Raw genomic sequence first — 23,784 nt, 5'->3', positions numbered from 1 at the left:
ACTGGAGATAGCAATGTGAATAAATACGATTTCCTTATCATATTTTTCAAAAAACTTTAAAAATATACAAATGGCTAGGTGTGGTAGCTCATTCCTGTAACCCTAGCTATTCAGGAGGCTGAGATCTGAGGATCAAGGTTCAAAGCCAGCCTGGGCACTAAAGAACCTGAGCCACTTATCTCCAATTAATCACTAGAAAACTGGAAGTGGAGCTGTGGCTCCAGGAGTAAGGCAGTAGCCTTGAGCTGAAGAGCTCAGGGACAACGCCCAGGCCCAGAGTTCAAGCCCATGACCCACCAAAAACAAAAGAAAAGAAAGAGAAAAGAAAAGATACAAATAGGGACCAGGAGCATGGCATAGTGGTAGAATGCTTGCCTAACATGCATAAAGATCTGGGTTCTGATTCTCGGTACCACATACACAGAAAAAGCTGGAAGTGGTGCTATGGTTCAAGTGGTAGAGTGCTAGAAGGCCAAGGACAGTGCTCAGGCCCTAAGTTCCAGCCCTGGGACTGGCAAGAAACACACACAGAGCCGTGAGTATAATCTAGTGGTAGAGTGCTTGCCTAGCATGCACTAAGCCCTGCGTTTGATTCCTTGGTACTACATATACAGAAAAGCTGGAAGTGGCGCTGAGGCTCAAGTGGCAGAGTGCTAGCCTTGAGCAAAGGTGTCCAAGGACAGTGCCCAGGCCTTGAGTTCAGGCCCCAGGACTGACGAAACAAAGATAAAAGAACAACAACAAAAAACCCAAATATATATGGCAGTAAAAGTCAAAGAACAGGTACAATTGTAGGTCTTTGTACTATCTCTAGCAGTATATTTTCTGAAGACAGACTATGGTGTATTAAAGGTATATATTATAATGAGGCAGGAAGCTGAGGTAGGTGGATTCTGAGTTTGAGGCCAGCTACACAGTAAAACAGTGTCTCAGAAAACCTGAAAAAAACAAACACAAAAAACTCATATAAATGTACAGAATACAAGCCTATAATAGAGCTGAAAACTAGTCTTACCAACTGATCTCACACTGCTTCACCTTGAATATTTCTAGTGTCCAGTAAGGCGGCAGCAGCAGCAGCAGATGGCAGCAGCAGACAGCTTTGTAAGCAGACCAACGCTGCTGCATGATACTGCTTGCTGGCCCTGGATCTGTCCTGCAACTCCGGTTGTATTCTAACTTGTCTTCCACACATGCATTCTTATTTGGAGCGAGCCTACCCATCTCCTTAAATTCTCAGAAAAATCTCTTAGCTTCTTAAATTATCCTTCCAAGAAAGGGAGAACTAATGTTTCAACCCAATCCCAAACAGAAGATGATGATGATAGAGGAGATTCCAGACCACACTTCCTATTGCAATGTTAATGTAGCCCTAGGGTAACCTTAAGAATTTTGGCTACTGTAACGTATAATTGACTAAGAGAGAACTTAGAGTAAACTAAATATTTTCTGCTTTCACAGGCATTACTTGTTAAGGCCCTATCTCCCAAAATGTTGTTCTTAAACTAAGAGACCCTGCAATGCTGGCATTGTTTGATATAATCTCATCAGACTACTGCTCAAGACTGTGGGGTTATTTCTTTTTCTTTTTTTTTTTTTTTGGCCAGTCCTGGGCTTGAGCTCAGGGCCTGAGCACTGTCCTTGGACTTTCTCAAGGCTAGAGCTCTACCACTTGAGCCTCAGCACCACTTCTGGCTTTTTTCTATGTATATGGTACTGAGGAATCGAACCCGGGTCTTCATGCATGCTAGGCAAGCACTTTAACCACTAGGCCAAACTCCCGGCCCTGTGGGGGTATTTCTATATTCAGAAAGACACCCAAATGTATCAGCTACCTCTCTCACAGAGTTATCTGTATTATCTAAGTTTCAGCTGTATCAGTCACTGACTAAAATACTAAATGGGGAAAAACCACAAAAGAAGCACACCATGATGCCTTTAAATCATCACATTCTTTTCCATTATGACCTAATAATTTGGAGTATATGTGCACCTACTACCAAATCAAATTTTAAAAAGCTTTCTGTTAAATATCTTTCATATTTCCTGACTAAAAGGAAATTAAATAAAATTTATCTGGTACAATCTTTTCACTAAACTTGTGTTGATTTCTAATCCTTATAAATCATGCCAGCAATCCCATTGAGTCTTTTTGGGATCAATGTTAGCCTTCCCTGTCTACTGCTACTACTTGTCCATAATGACTTATATATTTCTAAAAGTTGTTTGTTATCCCACATTTAATTTTAAACAATCTCAAACAGAGTCTGAACCATGGTCTTCCAAAACTCACTTCCTAAGTAGCTGGATTACAAGTGTATGCCATCAGCATCTGACCTGAAAACCAAACTTTAAAACTTGCTATGCACTGGTGTCCCACACCTATCTGAGCTACTCAGGAGGCTGAGAGCTGAGGATTGAAGTTCAAAATCAGCCTGGTATGTAAGTCAGCGAGGATCATCTTCAATTAACCAGCAAAAAAACCAGAAGTAGAGTTGCGGCTCAAGTGGTGGAACACTAGCCACAGACAAAAAAAGCTCAGAGACAGCACCCAGGCCCAATTCCAGGACTGGCACAAAACAAAAATCAAAACAAAACCAAAAACCACTTAGCAAAGCTTTCATTTATACTGTCTTTGATCACATGATTTTAAATTTGAGTTCAGATGTACTCTACACTCTTGACAACCAAGGTGATCAAGACAGGAGAGAATGATAGCTAAAGGGCATAGGTTTCTTTCGTTTTTTTTGGTTTTTTTTTTTGGTGCCAGTCCTGGGGCTTGAGCTTAGGGCTCTTATCACTTGAGCCACAGCACCACTTCTAGCTTTTTCTATGTATGTGCTACCAAGGAATTGAACCTAGGTCCTCATGCATGCTAGGCAAGCACTCTACCACTAGGCCAAACTCCCAGTCTAGGTTTCTTTTTGATGATGAAATGTTCTAAAACTGACTGTGGTTATGGTTGCACAGTATCTGTGAATAAACTAAAAACCACTGAATTATACCTTAAGTTGGGTGAACTGTATGGAATGTAAATTTTATCTTAGTAAAGCTGTCCTTAAAAAGGGAGGAGAGAGTCAGGGACACAATTAGAAACCTATTTATTGTATCGAGTCCAATGACAAGTAGAACCACCAATAAAGCCCCTTCTCTTGCAGAAGAGGGCACTGCCTACTACCCTGGGGTTGAGGAGGGAATGCTACAGGAATCATGCTTACTGCTTACATTAACATCCCACCTCAGAACCTCTGTTATCTCATCTCCTTACATAGCCAGGCTCCTCAGCTCTTCCCTACCAGCTACCTTATAATGCCCCTTTAACAGAACCATAACTACATCTCCCCAAAACTTGCCTGTGCTTGCCACGGCTCACACTTTTTCCTTATTTGACCCTCAGTCCAACTCTATGTGGTTTCTGCACCCACTATTACAAACCTTAAGCTAGCTGCCATAACTTGCATGGCACTGAATGATTCTCTGGCTTCATTATACCTGAGCTCCAGCAACCAGGACCAGTTGTTGCCCACATCTTTCCTTTTTCTTTTTTGGTGTCTATACTGGGGCTTGAACTCTGGGACTGAATGCTATTTCTTACTGCACTCTATATAGTTGGGCCATACCTCTATTTTTGGCTTTTTTATTTTTACTTGAAAATGCTAAAAACAGAGGGGTTACAATTACACAGTCAAGCAAAGAGAGCCCATTTCATTTTGAATAATATCACCCCCATTCCTCACTCTCTCACAGATTTCCCCTGGCTTTTTGCTGCTGGTGAATTGAAGAGTCTAGTGGACTTTTCTGCCTGGGCTAGCTTTGAATCAGGATCTTTACACCTAGCCAGGATTATGGCAGTGAGCTACAAGAGCCTGCCACATCTTTTAAAACCATTCCTCCCTAGTCAATTGTGACTTATTACACATCACACTACTTCCATTTTTACCCTTGCTCCTCTCAATCTGCTTTCTTGGTCTCCCTTTTTGGCTTAACCTTGTCAAGGCCATTCAGATATACAGCATTTCTCAAGTCAGGGTACTATGCCCTCCTTTCCTCATTCTCATTCTGTAGTTTTTATTTAAGTGATCTCATTTACACCCACAACTTAATTAACTCCTAAAGGCAGATACCTCACAGATTCCTATCTCTAACCCTGTTGTCTCTCCCAGGCCTCACCATTCAGCAGTGTACAAAAAGTTTCCATCTAGATATTTTTTGGTGCCTCAAACCTAACCCATCTAAAAAAGAACTCTTGCTCCAATATAAGAGTTCTTACATTCTTCCCTCATTACATATTTCGGGTAACCATTACTGATACATATGTTAGAAATGTACAGATCATTCTCAACTCTCAGTCAGCCTCAATAATTAAGCCACTATTAATTTTCCTCAACCTGGCCGTCTATGCTCCTCTCCTAAACAAAAATTTATCCCATAAATCTTGACTAAACTAGTTAATAGCCAATGCACTGGCACCTGCTAGGCCCTGCACAGTCCCTTTCTCATATTATATCTACAGTGTAGTAATCTTTTTCATAACACATATGATGATTAAGACATTTTTTTCTGTTTAAAGTACTTGAATGGATGGACCGATGGTGGCTCCGAGTTTGTAATCCTCACTACTCAGGAGACTGAGGTCTAAGAAAGCTAGGCAGGCCAGAAGAGTCTGCGAGAGTCACATCTCCAATTAGCCAGCAAAAAGTGGATGTGGCGGTGTGGTAAGTGGTAGACCACCAGCCTCGAGAGAAAAAAAAAGTAAGGGACAGAGTGTCTAAGCTTTGAGTTTAGTTCCAATACTGGCAAAATTAACAAATCAAAAATAAATAAATAAATCAATAAAGTGCTCCAATAATTACCCGTTTCTCTTAGAATAGAGCAATTCTTTCTGAACACAGCTTATAAAAAAAAAAAGCCTGGGCCGGGAGTTTGGCCTAGTGGTAGAGTGCTTGCCTAGCATGCACAAAGACCAAGGTTCGATTCCTCGGTATCACATACATAGAAAAAAAAAGCCGGAAGTGGTGCTGAGGCTCAAGTGGTAGAGCTCTAGCCTTGAGAAAGTCCAAGGACAGTGTTCAGGCCCTGAGCTTAAGCTCAGGACTGGCAAAAAAAAAAAAAATCCTTAAGGTCTGGCCCTTTGTGTGACTTACCTGTATTTAGAGTCCTTCTCCATATCTATTCACCAAGGCAAAGCCACACTGATCTTTACTGAGTTCTGGCACTGTAGATTTCTATGCCCGAAGTATCTTTTTCCTTCTTCCTTCACTGCTCAGCTCAATAATCACTTTAAGTCTTTCTAGGTAAATTCTATCACACACCCTCTTTTTCTCTGATATACTTCATCTTGGTCTCATTCACAGTTGTATGTAATTCTACTTTCCCTTATGATTTCTAAATCATCGTCCTTTTCTGCTCCATGGACAGCCACTCACTCAGTGACTGCAGGTGCTCCACGTATGCAGTTCCAAGACAGCAGCTTCAAGGATGGATGACCTGGCACCATCTCACCCAGAAAGCAGAGGGAAAAATTCTGAAAGAAAACCTAAACAATAGTTTTAGCCAGAAAGAGAGTAAGGCAGATGGTTGGGTCAACAGACTTTTATCTCCATAAAGCCCAAAGTAGAAGTATGGTTAAGTGGTAGAACTCTAGTCTTGAGTGGAATGGAAATGGCTAAAGGGACACTGCCTATACCCTGAGTTCAAGGCCCAGTACTGGCTAAAAAAAAGTTCACAACTTTGGTAGTAATTGCTTTATCATTTTAATTCTTCTACTCCTTTTTCTTTTTTCATCCTTCCAAGGTATTTTCCCCAATTAAAATAAAGTATCTTTAAGTAGTTATATAAAGGAGTTGCCATTTTACAAAGGAGTAAATAAATACAGGATTCAAGAGGTAGAGCACAGTCTTCAGCAAAATAGCCAAGCAAGAGCACAAAACCCTGAGATCGAGCCCCAGTATTGGAACTCAATAAGAATGTTGAAAGGGGTCACATATTTTTCCAAATTTTAAAATGTATTTTATTAAGAAAAGCCAAGTATGGAGACTAGCAGCCATACAAATATGCATATTTATATAGGTCTATTTTTTTTTTTTTTTTGCCAGTCCTGGGCTTGAGCTCAGGGCCTGAGCACTGTCCTTGGACTTTCTCAAGGCTAGAGCTCTACCACTTGAGCCTCAGCAACACTTCTGGCTTTTTTCTATGTATGTGGTACCAAGGAATCGAACCCGGGTCTTCATGCATGCTAGGCAAGCACCTTAACCACTAGGCCAAACTCCTGGCCCCTATATAGGTCTATTTTGAGATACATATGAACAATGAAAAATACAAACTTGAAGAGTGGGATGGGACTTAACAGACAGAAAATGTTCAACTCTTCAGAAGCAGACTACTGAGGTTTCCAGAACTTGGCATTTCTATGGCTTGTTACCATACAAAGGCTAATCAGCAGAGATATATGAAAGAAAAACAAATTGGCTGTACCTACAAAGCAGTCCTAATAATCATAGGAGATCTGCTCAAATTTCTATTGATGTCATTTAATTTTATGTCCATTTCCAGTGATAATGTGATTTCGGATCCCTACTACATGATTTACCAGATTAAATCCATACTTAAGGACAGAATAACATTTAATATTACAAAAAGAGGAAAGTTTAACAAGTTATTTTACAAGAAAAGATGATCATTTACTGATTGAAGATGGCACACAAAGAACAAACTGGTCATTCCTGTTCAGAATTCACTGAGCTCCCTCCCTCCATGCCCAGCCCCCCATCCTGGGCCTGTCTGTATTACACCAATATGTTTTCTGCTTCTCTGACCAAATCCTCCTTATCTGCACCTTCCTGTCCATCTCCTCATACCTACTGAGTAAGCTATTCACACAGCTTATATAAACATCTGCATCCTTTGCAACCTGCTGAAATGACCAAATGTCATTTAATTCACTGGCTGCCAGTAGCTCAATCTCACTCTCATAAGGGAGTAATAGTACATGTAAATAGTCTTTGGACCGTTTTACTGAAAATTTCTCTACTCCAGAGCCATAAATTCTGAGTACTGCAAAAGGGTGATGGAAACCATGTGTACTTGGTTTGTGTGCTGTCAATCTAGCTCAGTTGGATTCAACTGGACTGATTTCCAACCAGTAACTCCTGGCAACATGTATTGTAACGGTTCTACTTTCACCCAGGGACTGTTTTTTAACATTATCTCCAAACTCCACATCTGTTTATTTTCCCTCCTCCTTTTCTATTATTAAGACTTTCTAACTAAAACATACATTCTCACTGGGCATGGTGGCTTGTGCCTATAATCTCAGCACTCAGGAGGCAGAGACAGGAGGACTGCCAGATTGAGGCCAACCTAGGGTACATACTAAGATGCTGTTTCTGTCTCAACCCTGGTAATACTTAGAAGAATCCTGTAAAGAACTTTTAGAAAAGATAATCAGTCTTCCAAGATACTTATACCAAAATGAAAAGAAGTCATTGCACAGTGGAGTCATCACCTTGATCATGTGACCAAGGTGAACAGCACTAGAAATGAGACTACTGATGGTGTCTCCAACAGGATGTCTCTAAAAGGGCACCACATCACTTCTGTGGATTCTTTGTCCAAAATGTGCAACACATACTCAGTCATGAAGAAACATCAGCCAAATCCAAATCAAGGGAAAAATCGACAAAACTTTCAAGTTTGCCATAAAAGATAAATTGAGAGAACGGTAGTTTGGTCTAGTGCTGGCCTAGCATGCACGAAGACCTGGGTTCGATTCCTCAGTACCACATTACATAGAAAAAGCTGGAAGTGGGCCCGGGAGTTTGGCCTAGCGGTTAAAGTGCTTGCCTAGCATGCACAAAGACCCGGGTTCGATTCCTCGGTATCCCACATACACAACCAAGCCGGAAGTGGCAGAGACGACACACAACCAAGCCGGAAGTGGCAGAGACGAGACTGCAACAAGCGACAGAGAGCGAAAGCAAGCAAGCGGAGCCCAACCGAGTGGGGGCCGGAGCGAGCAGGGCCGGAGCGTGCGGGAGCGAGCCGAGCCAGAGCCAGCGAGGCCGGAGCGAGCGGGGCCGGAAAGAGAAGGGGGCCAAAAAAAAAAAAAAAAAAGAAAAAGGTGGAAGTGGTGCTATGGTTCAAGTGGTAGAATGCTAGCCTTGAGAAAGACCACGGACAGTGCAGTGCTCAGGCCCTGAGTTCAAAAAACGAACAAAAAGTTAAATAGAAGCCAAGTTTGAGAAATAGGTCTAAAAGAGATTATGGAGACACACATAAAGGCAATGTGCTATTATAACTCAGATGGTGGTCCAAAAAAGGGAGTTTGAAAAATACTTTTATATTAGTTAATAGTTACGAAACAGTTACATACATACACATTTGCACACACCACTGATACGCTATCAGTGTTGCTTCCTTGATTGTGCATTACAGCGTGGTCATGAAAAATGTTAACATTTGGGAGCTGGGTGAAGGCACTCTTTTGGCAGCTATCTTGTAAGTCTATAGGTTTTTCAACACCTTTACTTTGCTTTTTCTTTTTTTAAGGTAAGAAACATCTCATATTAGTTCCAAGGCTGATGACTTGGAAGTGGTTTCTGGTTTGGAAAAGCGTATGAATGAGAAGGAGGCTGGCTGGGCGCCAGTGGCTCACACCTGTATCCTAGCTACTCAGGAGGCTGAGATCTGAGGATTATAGTTCAGAGCGAACCCAGGCACTAAAGTCCATGAAACTCCTACCTCCAACTAACCACCAGAAAACTGGAAGTGGTGTTGTGGCTTTGTGGTTGAGCGCTAGCCTTGAGCTGAAGAGCTCAGAGACAGTGCCCAGACCCAGAGTTCAAGCCCTACAATCAACCAAAAAAAAGAAAAGAAAAGAAAAACAAGGAGGCTAGCCATCCTTCATGCCCTCCCTGTGTAATTTCCTAGGTTGGTTGCTTAATGAACGCCCCTTGAGTCTTTCTGGATCATCTGGGCCAGAAGACCTCTGAGGTACTTTCCATTTCTTAGCATCTCAAATTCCAAATGAACATCTTTAATTCTTTGACCTTGTCATCATTTTCACCCTCTCATCTTGGGCACCTTTGTCTCTGATCCAAGCTAAAAGCCTCTATGTTTACAATCTTCCCCTATGCCAGTCCTCAAACCCCTCACAGAGTTCTATTTTCTGTATTACCTAATAGCAGCCAGCCCCTTCTTTCCACTGCTGGCCTTGACATGCCCTGATATCTCAGCTGTACCTCTCCATTTCCCAACAGTCAAGAGCTTTGGAAAGGGTTTGCTTACAGTTCTGTAACACTGCATCCTTATTCCAATGCCTAAGACAGAGATTTACACATGGAAATAGCACATGCCTTGAAATGACTGAACTGTAAGCGTTCATCAGCTGGACATGGTGTTCTGAGACACAGATGCTACTCTCCTAGGGGCCATGTTACGTCCACGGGCAAAGAGTGTGGGGTTGGTAGACTTCCTAAAAAGCAAGGCTCCAAGTTGAGAAGTCCCCTGGGGACCAGACATGTGAATCCTCAACTAGGAAGGCTCTCTGACTTCCACAAACAACCAATAACACTTTATTTTTACTCCCCTTTAGGAAGTATTTCAAAATTAAGGAGTCAACTTAAGCATTAGTTGTTATCTCCAAGTTCACATCAAATGCTAATCACAAACAGTAACAGAACTAAACATTTTCCCCACCCATGTCACATAAGATAGGTAAAGATTTAGAGTAGTGTCTGTCACAACTTCCTCAAGTAGCAATGAAGCTGTGGGACTTTCCACGGATAGCTTTCTCATACCCTAGCTACCCAGGAGACTGAGATCTGAGGATTGAGGTTCAAAGCCAGCCCGGGCACTACAAAGCCCATGAAATTCTTATCTCCAGTTAATCACCAGAAAACTGGAAGTGGTGCTGTGGCTCAAGGGGTAGGGCAGTAGCACTGAGCTGAAGAGCTCAGGGACAACACCCAGGCCCAGAGTTCAAGTCCCACAACCAACCAAAAGAGGTATGCACTTGTAGTCACAGTTACATAGGAGGCCCAGGAAAAATAATTACTTAAGTCCAATGCCAGCCAGTGTAATAGAGTGACACCCCCCCCCCCAACCAAAGGAAAATAGATGAGGCGGGAAAAAAATCAATCCAAGGCAGGCACCAATGGCTCACACCAGTAATTTCAGGAGGCTGAGATCTGGGGATTGCAGTTCAAACACAGCCTGAGCAGGAATTCCATGAGACTCGTATCTCATGGACTAGTGGTAGAGCCTTGAGCAAAAGGAGCCCAGGGACAGTGCCTAGGCCCAGAGTTCAAGCCCCAAGACTGGCTTAAAAAAAAAAAAAAAAAAAAAAGCAACCCAAATATTGGTACAACTGTCCTCCTGTCTCAAGACCTTTAAAACCTCAGAAAGCTTGGTATTAAATTTCTTACCTTAAGTCCATCTTTGGTAATATCTCAGGGGTACCCATATTGGTGCTATTTTCCCAGAGATGCCACTATTGAAACAAAGCATTTTTCAGAGACTGGGAAGACAGCTCACTCACCTGTTAGTTCCTCCACACCAGGGCCCTGAAGTCTTTAGAGCCTTTACCACCCTTTCCTCTGTACCCAACTACTTGGGAGACCCAAAATGACAGTCATGTCAGGAGTAAGATGTGATAGGGTGGCTACTCAAAGTCAGAGGGAGAAATGTGGTATCTTGGTATCTGTGAGATGTAAGACTGGGGCTGCCCTCCCTTCTGTCTCACATTTTCAGTAAATAATTATTAGACAAGTATACAAAAACAAATACAAGTAGTATTTACAACAGCAAAGGATTAGAAGTAAAAGTTATCCTGTGCAGGGGAGGTGGTTTAGTGGTACAGTGTCTGTCTAGCATGTATGAAGCCCTGGGCTCAATCCCTCAGTACCACATACACAGAAAAAGCCGCAAGTGGCACTGTGGCTCAAGTGGTAGAGTGCTAGACTTGAACCCCAAGGACTGGCAAAAAAGAAAAAAAGAAAAAAAGTAAAACTTATCCTAACTGGATTAATTAGGATATAATATGTCCACAGCATAAAAAACACGATAAGCTTTAAGAATTGAGGTCCAATGCTGATATGAAAGATGTCAATATTAAAATTAGTTGAATAAACCAAGTTATAGAAGAGCAAAGAGTATGGCTTTTCCCAGAAAGTGAAAGAGAGACGGAATGCTAAAATAAAAATAAGAGCCAGGCGTCGGTGGCTGACATCTCTAATCCTAGCTACTCAGGAGGCTGAGATCTGAGGATTACGATTCAAAGCCAGCCCAGGCAAAAAAAGTCTGAGTCTTATTTTCAATTAACCAACAGAAAACTGGAAGTGGTGCTGTGGCTCAAACTCCTAGAAGCACTAGCCTTGAGCTTAAGAGCTCAGGGACAGCATCTATGCCCAGAGTTTAAGCCCCACAACCAACCAAACAACAATAAAAGAACTGGTGCTGATGTCACACTGTTCTTTTCATGTGATAGTGAATTAGGGTAAGCTTTACCATTTTCTTTATACTCCAAGGTATTTCTAAAATTAACCTATCAGAATGTATTATTCTGTATAGATAATATAAACATACACACAACTAAATTGAAATGTAGGTTTAATAAAGGACACATATCCTTTTTTTTCATACATACTTACACATAATACTTATGAAAACTATTGTAATGATTTTAAATGAGTAAAACTTTGGCAAACAGATTTTGAGTAAGGAGAAGGATGTGATGTCCCCAAACGCTGGGTCTGGGGATGCAGACCACACTTCTCAAAGGTGTTAATCAGGAAGCCAGCCTCTTGAACTTCCCACAGGGAAGCAACTGATCTGATGTTACAGTAAAAAATGACAACACTTAAGAATTCAGAGATGTCACAGTCATCTCGGTCAGCGAGTTTCAACAGGACTACTGGACAACCTATTTCTTTTGCCTACTGCCATTTTTCGAAATAATCTTAATAGTATCCCAATGCACAAAACAGAAGACAGTGAAAGAAATATAGAGCACAGAACACCACAGCCGACCCATTTCTAGAATATAAAAGCAAAACACATGAAATAAATCCCCCTTGTCTCCTCTCCCAATTGTAACCAAAATAAGATTACTTGCTATAATCTAGCTCATCAGAACTATGTATATTAAGTTTCTCTAGATAAGTATGTGGGAAACATTTTTCAATCTTGTGGTTTCTGTCATAACTCCTCAAAGTCTGCTATAGCAGGACAGTTGCCACAGACCACATATAGATGAATGGCTCTGGCTGGGTACCAACACAGCTTGACTTAGAAACCCAGGCAAAAAGAAGTGTAGCTTGATGATTTCCACTCTGGAAAATATTTGGTGAGAAGAAGGGCATATGGTTCATAAACCTGGAATGCATATAACCATTATAACCATTAAATTAAGGGTATATAAACCAGGAATGTATATAACCATTAAATTATCTCTTAAGAATATAGTTTTAGTTGGGCACAGTTACTCATATCTTTAATTTCAGGATGTGGAGATTGAAAGGATCATGGTTCCAGGCTAATCTGGGCAGAAAGTTAGTTAAAGCTCATCTCACAAGCCTGGCATATGCGTATGGTCTAAGGCCAGCCCAGGCAAAAATGTGAGAACCCCATATGGAAAAGCACAAGAAGGGTTAGGGTTGTAGCTCAAGTGGTAGAATACTTTCCTAGCAAACATAAGAGCCTCAGTTCAAACCCCAGTATCTGGCTGATGCCTGTAATCTTACTACTTGGGAGTCTGAGATCTGAAGATCACAGTTCAAAGCCAGCCTAGGCACGAAAGTCTGTGAGACTCTATGGTCAATTAACCAACAGAAAACCAGAAGTGGCGCTGTGGCTCAAAGTGGTAGAGTGCTAACCTTGAGCTGAAGAACTCAGGGACCGTGCCCAGGGCCCAGGATTCAAGCTCCAGAAGCAAAAAATAAAATAAAATAAAAAAGTTGGTTTATTTCCAATAAACTACTGAGAAGCCAGGGACAATGCCCAGCCCCTGAATTCAAATCCTAGGACCAAGAAAGGCTGAGACAGACAGACAGACAGACAGACAGACACACACACACACACACACACACACACACACACACAAACACACACACACACGAACTGGTCTTAAAAGGCTATGTAAGGAGCCGGGAGTTTGGCCTAGTGGTAGAGTGCTTGCCTAGCATGCACGAAGACCCGGGTTCGATTCCTCGGTACCACATACATAGAAAAAAGCTGGAAGTGGTGCTGAGGCTCAAGTGGTAGAGTGCTAAGCCTTGAGAAAGTCTAAGGACAGTGCTCAGGCCCTGAGCCCAAGCCCAGGACTGGCAAAAAATAAATAAATAAATAAATAAATAAAATGGCTATGTAAGTTACTAGTCTTCCTCTCCTCCTCTTTGCTCCCCCACTTCTTCCAACTTCTCTTCTTCCTTTCTCATCTCTTCTTTTGGAGGTATTGGGGCCACCTTCTATCCTTTTGCTTTGCTTTTCATCTTTCCTGTGCCCAACTTTGGCCTTGGTTGTTCTATCTTCACCTCCTGCTATTTATATGACATTCTTTTGGTTAAAAAAAAATCATATAGATTTGCAGAAGAAATTACTGGTTGCTAGAAGGGATTAGGAGTGGGAATAGATGTGTGTGTGGCTACACTAGTGTAGCAGCTGAAGGCTGTGATCATGAACAGGTCCATATTATGAAAATAATAACATGGCTCCACTAAGCTACACACGTACACCCATACAAACTGTAAAACTGGTGGAATCTGAGTAAGGCCTGCAGACTATACCAGTGTTAATTTTTGACAAGGTATGTGTTATGTGATATTTTCTAAAGGGGGGGTTAGTGAGGACAGGGTTTATGGGATCTCTCCAGATTCATTTTTTTAACTTTCTGTGAATAATTTCAGAATAAGTATTTATTTACTTATTGTTTTTCTTTTTCTTTTTCTTTTTTGCCAGTCCTGGGCTTGGGCTCAGGGCCTGAGCACTGTCCTTGGACTTTCTCAAGGCTAGAGCTCTACCACTTGAGCCTCAGCACCACTTCCGGCTTTTTTCTATGTATGTGGTACCGAGGAATGGAACCCGGGTCTTCATGCATGCTAGGCAAGCACTTTAACCACTAGGCAAAACTCTCGGCCCCAAGAATAAGTATTTAAAATAAAGCAGAATGACACAGGTGTCTAAGGCTTCTCTAGCACCCTCAGACTACCATCAGGCTATATACCGGGACCTTTTCAATCTACCAGAATTTACAGTAACACCAACATTACCTCTTGTTTTCCAATCCTATAAAGTTATACTGAGCGTACTGCTGCTTTTTGTCTGACATTTTTGTTTCTTTAAATCCATTCTTAAAAAAAAAACAAACATTTTAGCCAGGTACTGGAGGCTCATGCCTCTAATCCTGAAGCCTGCCAGGGCAGGAAAGTCCATGAGATTTTTATCTCCAATTAACCATCAAAAAAACCTCAGGGATAGTGCCCAGGCCTGGAACGAATGAACACACACACGAACACACACATACACACACACACACACACACACACACACCCCATTTTGAGTCTTCTAAGCATATCAATCTATATTTACTGCTTTAAGTATCAGTTCATTCTCAAAACTGGAAGATACAGTTGGCGTCAAACATATAATGACAAAAATTCTATTGGGCCTGGCATGTGGCATAGTGGTAGAGTGCTTGCCTAGTATGTATGAAGCCTGGGTTTGATTCTTTGGTGCCAGAATTGGTGCTGTGGCTCAAGTGGTAAAACACTAGCCTTGAGAAAACTCAAGGACAGTGCCCAGGCCCTGAGCTCAAGCTCCAAGACTGTTGTTTTTGTTTGTTTGAAAAGAGAGTGAGAGAAAGAAAAATTCTGTTATCATATTAATTCCTGTGCAAATGCTTTTTGAAATCCTATTTTTCCAGCCTTGAGAATTCTAAGTCAAAAGATCAGAGACTAAGAAAAACCTATTAATAACTTTCTGGTGTCAAAGATTATTCTAGACAAGTTTAGTAACCATGAGTCACTATTAAATGGCCATGCTATGAAAAGGCCACTCCTTTCCCCCTCCTATATGCCAGCCAGCCTACTTCTCTCATGGAGTGAGTGAATACAGCTATTCAAGCCAGTGAACACTGTATTCACAGTGAAGAAGGAAACCAAGTATAGACTGAACAAGGAAGCCATACCTTCTTTATACAGCACATAGTGGGCCAAAAGTGTAAATAGTCATTACATACACTGCAGCCACTTGGCTCTAAGTTTGAAAGAACAAGTTCCCTCTTCCCAACCGCCAGGTACCTAAAATAAGGATGGTAAGATTAACTGATTTCTTTTTAAGTGTAAGAAAATTAGTTTTGAACAAATTACTTAAAAAGCTGAGGTGAGATTCCTGAGGAATAAATTACAACTTACAATTCTTAATATGGCAACTATGTGCCATGTAACACTAAAAATGTCAATAGATTATAAATAAAATAACTGCTCACATACTGTAGTCATCACTTTGTCTAAGGGACCACATGAGACAAACAGAGATCTGCTCATGTACTTAGTGAATGAAATGGGTGTAACTTCAGCACTGGTTTGGAAGACCTAGGTGTGAATTCCAATGATAACGCTAACGAGTTGCCTAGGAAACCATAGTTTTCCTCATCTAGATCATGAAAATAGTAACAGGAAGCTACTGTGCCTCAAAATAAGACACAGGTGTCTCTATGAAGCACCTCACCAAAAATGATGCTGTGTGTGTGTGTCCAAGACTGAGTGTGCCAAGGACACAAAACTAGAATTCCTTTTACAACACTAAATTAGGTGGGTTACCCAGCACCTGCCAGTCTATCTCCAGAGACAAGGAAGCTAGCTTGTACCCCTTAAATATTTCCCTGGAAGCTACAGTGATTCCCTCCATCCTTCAGAGGCACTCTGCTTGAGCCTCCCTCTTCCTTCCCGAGGTTTGCCATCTCCAGCTCATTCAACTGTTCTACAGAGCAGTTATGAATTCCCATACCAGCCTGGTTACTCCTCTCTCTAAGCCCTCAATTGAGGACTTGCCCACACAGAGCAGAATTTAAACAATGTACTTCTATTTTTGCAGCCTAGTTTTTAATAGCCTTTTGAAATTAAACAGCTACTTTTTTTCCCCTGAAGAACTGCATTTAATGCCTTTATCCAAATTAACTTTCCATCCTGTGTAGGTTTATTTCTGGACTCCAACTGCCCAACTGGGTCTATCTTTACACTAAGACCACAGTGCTTTAATTATTATAGTTTCGTAATTCTTCAAATCAGGCCCTGTGAGCCCTGACTATTTTTGTTCAGTTATTTTGATTATTGTAGGCTTTCTGCAGTTACATACCAATTTCAGAATGAGTTTTACTATTTTACAAAGCACGCTTAAATTGTACTGACTCTATAGGTAAGTATGGGGAGAACCACCATTTTCACAATTCAGTTGTGCATCTTCCACTCATTTAGTTCTTTGCTTTCTCTTGGAAATATTTTGTAATGTTAAGTCTTACTTCCTTTGTCCTATTCTGTATGGTATTTTAGTATTTTAACCTCAAATTGAGCACTGCTACTATATAGAAATATAACTAATTTTTATAATATTGATGTCATTGTGATTCTAACTGAAACTCATTAGTTCTATTAGTTTTCTATAGACTCTTCCAGCTTTTCTTTGTAAATAAACATGTCACATGTAAACAAAAGGCTCTACTTCTTCAAAATCTGGATGCCTTCCATTTCTTTTTCTTGTCAGATTGCACAGGCATTCTAGGAAGGAATCCCATTTGGTCACAATGTTGTTCAGATTCAATCTGCTAAAAGCTAGTTTTTATTTTTGCATCCACCTTTATTTCTTTTCCTGTACTATCTTTGTTTTGTTCTGTTGTAGGTCTTGGGACATGAACTCAGAAGCCTTGATGCTGTCCTGAGCTTCTCCCCTCAAGGGTGGTGCCCTACCACTTGAGCCACATCTCTACTTAAGGCCTCACAATTGCTAGCTAGCTAGATGTTCTGACCACTTAGCTACATCTCTAGTTGCTTTGCACTACCTTAAATTTGGTAATCAGATTTTCTATCCTTCCACTTTTCTGATCTCACCATTTGCATTAGTTGCTACTTTTGACTCCTGATAAAGTACACCAGAAATTCCAGGGGGTTCCTTCATATTCTGACATTTCCAAGAGAGATGCCCAAATGATGGAGATTTATTTGACTGGGCATAAACAAGATAGGAGAAGAAGTATGCTAGGAAGCCATCTAGGCAAAGGAAACCTACATGGTAGTTTTGAAAGACAAATGGGGCTTTGGTGGAAATGGGATGGTGGAACAAGACTCCCAGGAGAAGTAGTCAGAATAATATATTTGATTATCTGACTTAGTGCAGTTTCCCAGAGCAACTGCTAAGGTGCATGAGAAAGACTGAGGATCTTTAAGAAGGAATAGGGGGCCGGGAGTTTGGCCTAGTGGTCAAAGTGCTTGCCTAGCATGCACGAAGACCCGGGTTCAATTCCTTGGTACCACATACATAGAAAAAAGCCGGAAGTGGTGCTGAGGCTCAAGTGGTACAGCTCTAGCCTTGAGAAAGTCCAAGGACAGTGCTCAAGCCCTGAGCTCAAGCCCAGGACTGGCAAAAAAAAAAAGAAGGAATAGAACTCGGCTCTATTTGTAAATCCTTTTGGAAGCAGAATACACAATAGTGAAAATGGGTGTTTCAGGATAGCTAGTGAGAGGTTTTGAACTATAATGACTGGATACAAGGAGAAAGCAGGGGTAGGTAGAGAATATAGGAAAAAAAATCAGCAATGAAAGACGTGTCCTGGCTAAACACTTTCCAGGGTGCATAAAGTCATGGATTCTATCCCCAGGACACACACAAAAAAGACAGTTGGCAGAGACACTAATTTTAAGAACCATATAAAGACAGGAATAAAATAAAAGATTTTAGATTTACAAACTGAAAATTATGTTTATGAGAGCAAAGTAAAGGAATAGCAAATACTACTTTATGATTAAATTTTTAAAAATCCAAATAGGAACTGAATTTTTATATTATCTTATAATTTATCATGTATTGGATCCTAATTCCAAGAATTTAAACTGCTGATGAAGTTGAATGCATACCTTTTCTGCTTTTTTGTCAGAAATGTCCTGCTTTTCCAGAACAGCCATGCTCTCCTTCAGGTTCTTCACGATGTCTGCTGGAGATTTGTGAGACTTGCCAAATGGGAACGGCATGACGGCAGTGACCAAGACCTCCGCTGTACTCTGTCTGCTTGACCTGCAATGCAGAACCGGCTCATGTGAGAGTGGGCCAACAAAACACACACTTTTTCAATCCTAATCTGGGAAGAAAAGTAGTGTTAAAGGTAGCCACTGCACATGCAGTAACTGGGAAACCCATTGATAACTGTAATTTTCTTATTTCTTTTCTTGTATTAAATGCCAGTACTGGCATTTGATCTCAGGGCCTAGGTACTCTTCTTTTAACTTTTTGTTCTAGGCTACCACTTGACCCCACAGCTCCTCTCCCAGGTTTTGGTAGTTAATTAGAGATACATAGTCACATAGACTACTTTCCTACCTGGGTTGGCTTTGAACCAATGATGCTCAGAACTCAGCCTCCTGGGTAGCTAGGACTATTAAGTGTGAGCCACTGGCACTCAACTGTATCTTTTAAAATGCTATTTTCTTTTCAAAGCCTCTGCTCTCCTGACCACCACCATGTGAGGAGGAATGATGCTGCTGTTGAAAGTAGCAGTAGCCACCACTCACAGGACAAGAATTCATGTCACAGAATGCTTTCCAACAAGCCTCGAGGAACACTGTTGCTTCCATTTCAGGTGGAGGTTGAGAATCTGGCTCAAGTTTCTACATGGTAAAACAAGCTCAGGTCTGTCTCAATCTTAATCCTAAATGTTCTTAATCACCATGCTGTACCCACCAATTAATAGGTGCCTCTTTCTACAGTTGAGAGTGAGGTAAAGGGCCAGGGAAGAAGCCCAACCAAACAGCACCAGAAGCAAGGGGGTAGCAGTGAATATGTGTGCATCTCCTCAGTGTAACTCCCCTCCCAGAGCTGCAAAGGACCCAGGACCCCAGTAGGGCACCTTGGACAAATTACGCCAAACTCCAGGCCCCAGAAAACACCATAACATTAATTACCCAAATGAGAACTTATAGTTGTTCTCTGAAGTCACAACAAAAAATGAAATTAACAGGACCAATGATAGGAAAAAAGCCGTAGGAACATGTTGGAAGTCACAATTTCTTTTAATAAACAGAGTAAAAGAAGTTGAAGTCACAGAGATGAAAAACTTCATATCAAATACAAAAAGAGCTGGGCGGTGGTAGCTCACACATATAATCCTAGCTACTCAGGAGGCAGAGATTTGAGGATGGCATCCCAAAGCCAGCCCTGGCAGAAATGTCTGTGAGACTCTTATCTCCAATTAACCTCAGAGAGGGGTTAGAGGAAGGAGGGAGAGAAACAGGGAGGCAAGCATTTGCAGAAGAACCTTACAGATCACTACATGGTTTCAAGCCAAATTCCAAGTGCATTTTTACTGTACCATGCGCCTCTTACCTCCCACCCCTGCACCAAACTAGGGAGGGGTAGGGGTCAGCTACTCCAATTTTATGTTGACTTTCCCTCCAGTGTAGGCATAAGTATCTCTATTGCATATCATTTTAACTTTGCCTAAAATTTCACATGAAGAAAAGAACTTGGATTTTTTCCCCCTGAACTTTGAAATAGAGAAAAATTTACGTTTATAAAGAACCAACACTTAAGAGTATGAAAATACAAATGTTATGCTTATAGTGAAATCTTATGTTACTTTCAACATGTTTTCTGCTGTCAACTTGTAAATCCTTTTCTCCTCAAACTAAAACTGTATCATAATTAGCCCAAAGAACCAGCTTCACATATGTCCTTCTCAAAATTCAAAGATGCTTTAAGTAGCATCCCTAAGTAGCTGTTACATTATCTGATCATCTGGTTTGATGGTATATAAATTCTGAATCATTCTTTTTCGCCTTTTTTTTTTTAGCCTATTTTTGAGAGGGGGATAAGCAGGAAACTTTCACATAAACATCATAGGCCACACTCACAATAAGTTCTCTGAAGACATCATCTTTCCTATCTGTAACTTTACAGATAACAGCAGTGACACTGTATGTCAGTGCTGGACAGAGGGCGGGAATGTTTAATGTTTTATTTTGCAGGATGTGTTATGGTGCTATGCAACAGAGATTATTTTCAGCTCTGCTTCCATGGTGCAAGAGGTGACTTTCCAGGGGAAAGGTTTAAAATGTCCTGTCACTCATCAAATGTTGGTCATAGCAGAAAGCAGAGGCCAAAGAGAATATGTATATACAGGGCTTCTATGAGGATAAGGTGCTATTCCCCTTAACATATAAAGAAATAATAGCATGTACCCCAAACAGGAAATGAACAGTCCACAGCATGATCTAATCACGTCATGGAAATATTCACCACAGACTCTTATTCCCCACCCTATACTTTGTATATCATTTAATGATTCCGTTTATATATATGTATATATATATGTAGCTGAAGAGTAAGTAAAGCATATAACGCTTATTTGGTAAAGTATAGTAATTCTCCACAAATTCTTTTACTTCATGTTTTATCTCCAGAGTTACCCTCTAACATGTGCAAGTACCCAAGATTAACAACCTCCAAAAACATGTTGTGTTTTTTTTAATATTTAGGTTTATTATTTATGATAATTAAATGTACTGTTGCTGTATGCCATAAGTGCCACAATTTTTAGAATTGGAAATACAGAAATGCTTAAAAATTAAGAATGCTTCTAAATGATGACAAGACAGACAGACACAGGCCAAGATTGATTGGAAGAGAGTAACAAATACAGTGCTTTAAGAAATCCAGGTCTTTTTTTTTCCCTATGGCACCAGGGCGTAACCTCATAGACCCACACTTGCTTGGTTTGCTTGCACAGTTGGTGCTCTTCCACTTGAGTTTCCCCCACCTGTACCCTCCCCACCTATGGTTTGAGATAAGGTCTCACAAACTGTTTTGCCCAGGCTGGTCCCCACCTGTAACCCTCCTGCTCTTGGTCTCCTGAGTAGCTTGGATTATGATTGTTAACCACAGGTACTATTAAGAAATTCAGTTCCTAAATATGCTAGAATAATGTGCAAAGAACCACTAAGCACTGATTCTGTGTTGCTGAATTTCCAGAAAGAAAACTAGAGCAGCTACTGAGGCAGAAACATTTGTGCTAAACGTACTTTATCTCACAAGTAATACTGTGAAATTATGTATCATCCAAGTATATTCATTAAAGATGAGGGGATACATGCTGAAACAATTAATCAAATGAGCTTGCTCTGTGCTGGTGGCTCGTGCCTGTAATTCTACTCAGGAGGCTGAGTTCTGAGGATTGGGGTTCAAAGCCCAGCCTGGTCAGGAAAGTCTGTGAGACTTTTATCTCCAATTAGCCACCCAAAAGGTAGAAGTGACAGAGTGCTAGACTTGAGCAAAAAAGTTCAGGAACAGTGAGCATTCAGGCCCTGAATTCAACCTTCAGTTCTGGCATGCACACGAGTGCACACACACAGACATGCGTACACACACACACACACACACACACACACAATCACTGTGACTAAATTCATCGGTGACTCACTGGTTTTTAATGATGATAAAGATCAACAGGAAGACTTGGAACAAAATGACTTAAAAGAGTTGAGCTTCCTGTTTCAATTCTCACCTCCATCTCCTTATTCTATAGTAACACAAAACAGGAGAGAATTCCTAACACACTGCCTTCAGACAATGCTCAAATGTAGAGTGGACTCTAGGCTGATAGTTCTTTTTCTCTGGAACAGAGACAATGCCTTCCTATAAGCCCATCTACCATGCAAGTAGTGTCATCTAGAATGTTCTGTGACTTTGAAGGATGTGAAGCAAGTACAAGTGTGAGTTTTGGCATTGACAACCTGAAGAGTACGGGATGCTCAAGAGTGGCAGTGGCTAAACACAGTCTGCTTGCCTCACTTATCATCCTTCGTCACTAGCAGTTTCTCTTTAGCTAAGAGTGTAAAGGGATTTTAGTCACAAGATCATATTATTAAGGCCCTTCTTCATCACTCTTAGTATAAAACCCAAGTCCCTGACCATAGCCTTGGAGCCTTTACCCATCACCAACACAGGCATATCCTTCGGATACCATGGGTCTGGTCACACTCCTTTCCTTCCTGACTATGCCAACCACATCTAAGCCACCATATTATCCCAAATATGACTATGTTTTGGATATAACTGGGGTTCATGAAGATAAACACCACTAATAAAAAAATTCATTTAATTTTCAAATAAAACTAATTTCCTGTCCCTTCCAAAAAGCTAGTTCATAACAAAGCAAGATGCTTTGGGTTGAGCCAAAATTATCAACACAGTTGGGGTAAAGCCAACTGCTGTTAAGTTCTTCAAGGGCAGTGTAGAAGGCCACACCTTCATTTCCTAAACTAGGGTGCATGCTTGCTCTTGATGGTAACCAGTGGAGTGTGAAGATCAAAACCAAGGAGTCTTGGAGGGTCAATTTAACCCCAAAATGGGGAGGGGCTAACTTAACTTTCATATTCAAATGATCACTTGCAGCCCAGCTGAGTCCATGTAAGGACTCCCTAGACACAGCCTTTGCCAGGTACTCATGCACAGCTTTCCACTAGCTGCTTTCTTCTCTCAACAAATTTTCTTTCCACATTTATTTATTTTTTCTGTACTTTAATTCAGCGACTCAGCCTTATTCCAATGTGGACATCCTTCAAGATTCCAGCAGTGCTGGGCACAGTGGCTCACACCTGTAATCCTAGCTACTCAGGAGGCTGAAATCTGAGGATCAAGGTTCAAAGCCAGCCACGGCACATAAGAACTCAAGACTCTTATCTTCAATTAACCGCTAGAAAACAGGAAGTGGGGCTTGGCTCAAGGGAAACCTTGAGCTGAAGAGCTCAGGGACAGCGCCCATTCAAGCCTCATGACCACCCCCCCCCCAAAAAAAATGGATTCCATCAGGGAGGCACAGTGCCTATGATCATATAAAATAATATTTATTGAAATGAATTCCGGGAAATGGAAACAAGTGTTTTTGTTTCTTTTGGGGGGGATATTGTTTGTTCATGTATCTGTCTTTGAGAGAGTGTAAGGAAGGGTTACAGAAATGGAGGGCTAGAGGGTGACAAATGCAGCAGTAGTACTTACTAGACACTATGTTGACAATGAACGACGTAACTTGTGGATGGGGACGGGAGGGGAAAACTGGAAGAGGACAGGGGAAGGGATGACACTGTCTGAAAAGAAATGTACTCATTACCTGACTTATGTAACTGTCTATCACCTTTATAATAACAATGTTAGGAAAATGAGCCATGAGTGTTAGGAGAGAACAAGCAGATGAAGAAAGAGACCTCAACAGGCTTTAACTAGTACTGCACATGGAGCAGTAAACATGGGCAGAGAAACAAAGAATAGAAGTGTGGGGAGCTTTAGGTTTTTATACAGTGTGGGGAGCTTTAGGTTTTTATACATTGAAAGGTGAGATCTTTGGAATTTCTTTGTCCTGTCTGTTGAGGACTGATCTATGGTGTAAGCTGTCCTGATTGGGGTTTTATGGCAGGAGTATCCTCAGGATGCCAACAGTCCTGCACTTTCAGATAAGGTCGGGTAAAGTTTACGTGAGAACCAAGAAGGGTTTCTAGGGAAGGGTGGTCAGTAGGCCATGAGAGCAATACA

At 41.2% G+C, this 23,784-nt stretch overlaps 1 protein-coding gene across 4 annotated transcripts in view; it reads right to left on the bottom strand.

Annotated features, from left to right (window-relative positions):
• Cab39 (calcium binding protein 39) overlaps nt 1-23,784 on the bottom strand; it is a 101,789-nt gene that overhangs the window by 23,635 nt on the left and 54,370 nt on the right. For all 4 annotated transcript variants that reach the window (XM_090355008.1, XM_090355011.1, XM_090355010.1 and 1 more), the window contains exon 2: nt 18,123-18,279. In XM_090355008.1, the coding sequence (XP_090211134.1) occupies nt 18,123-18,279 (157 nt within the window). The remainder of the gene's footprint in view (nt 1-18,122; nt 18,280-23,784) is intronic.

Source organism: Megascapheus bottae, chromosome 21 (assembly GCF_031878675.1).
Source record: "Megascapheus bottae isolate mThoBot1 chromosome 21, mThoBot2.hap1, whole genome shotgun sequence".
In the NCBI taxonomy this organism is placed as follows: domain Eukaryota; kingdom Metazoa; phylum Chordata; class Mammalia; order Rodentia; family Geomyidae; genus Megascapheus; species Megascapheus bottae.
Note: the sequence above shows the minus strand (reverse complement) of the source record. Positions and strands in the feature narration are given on the sequence as shown.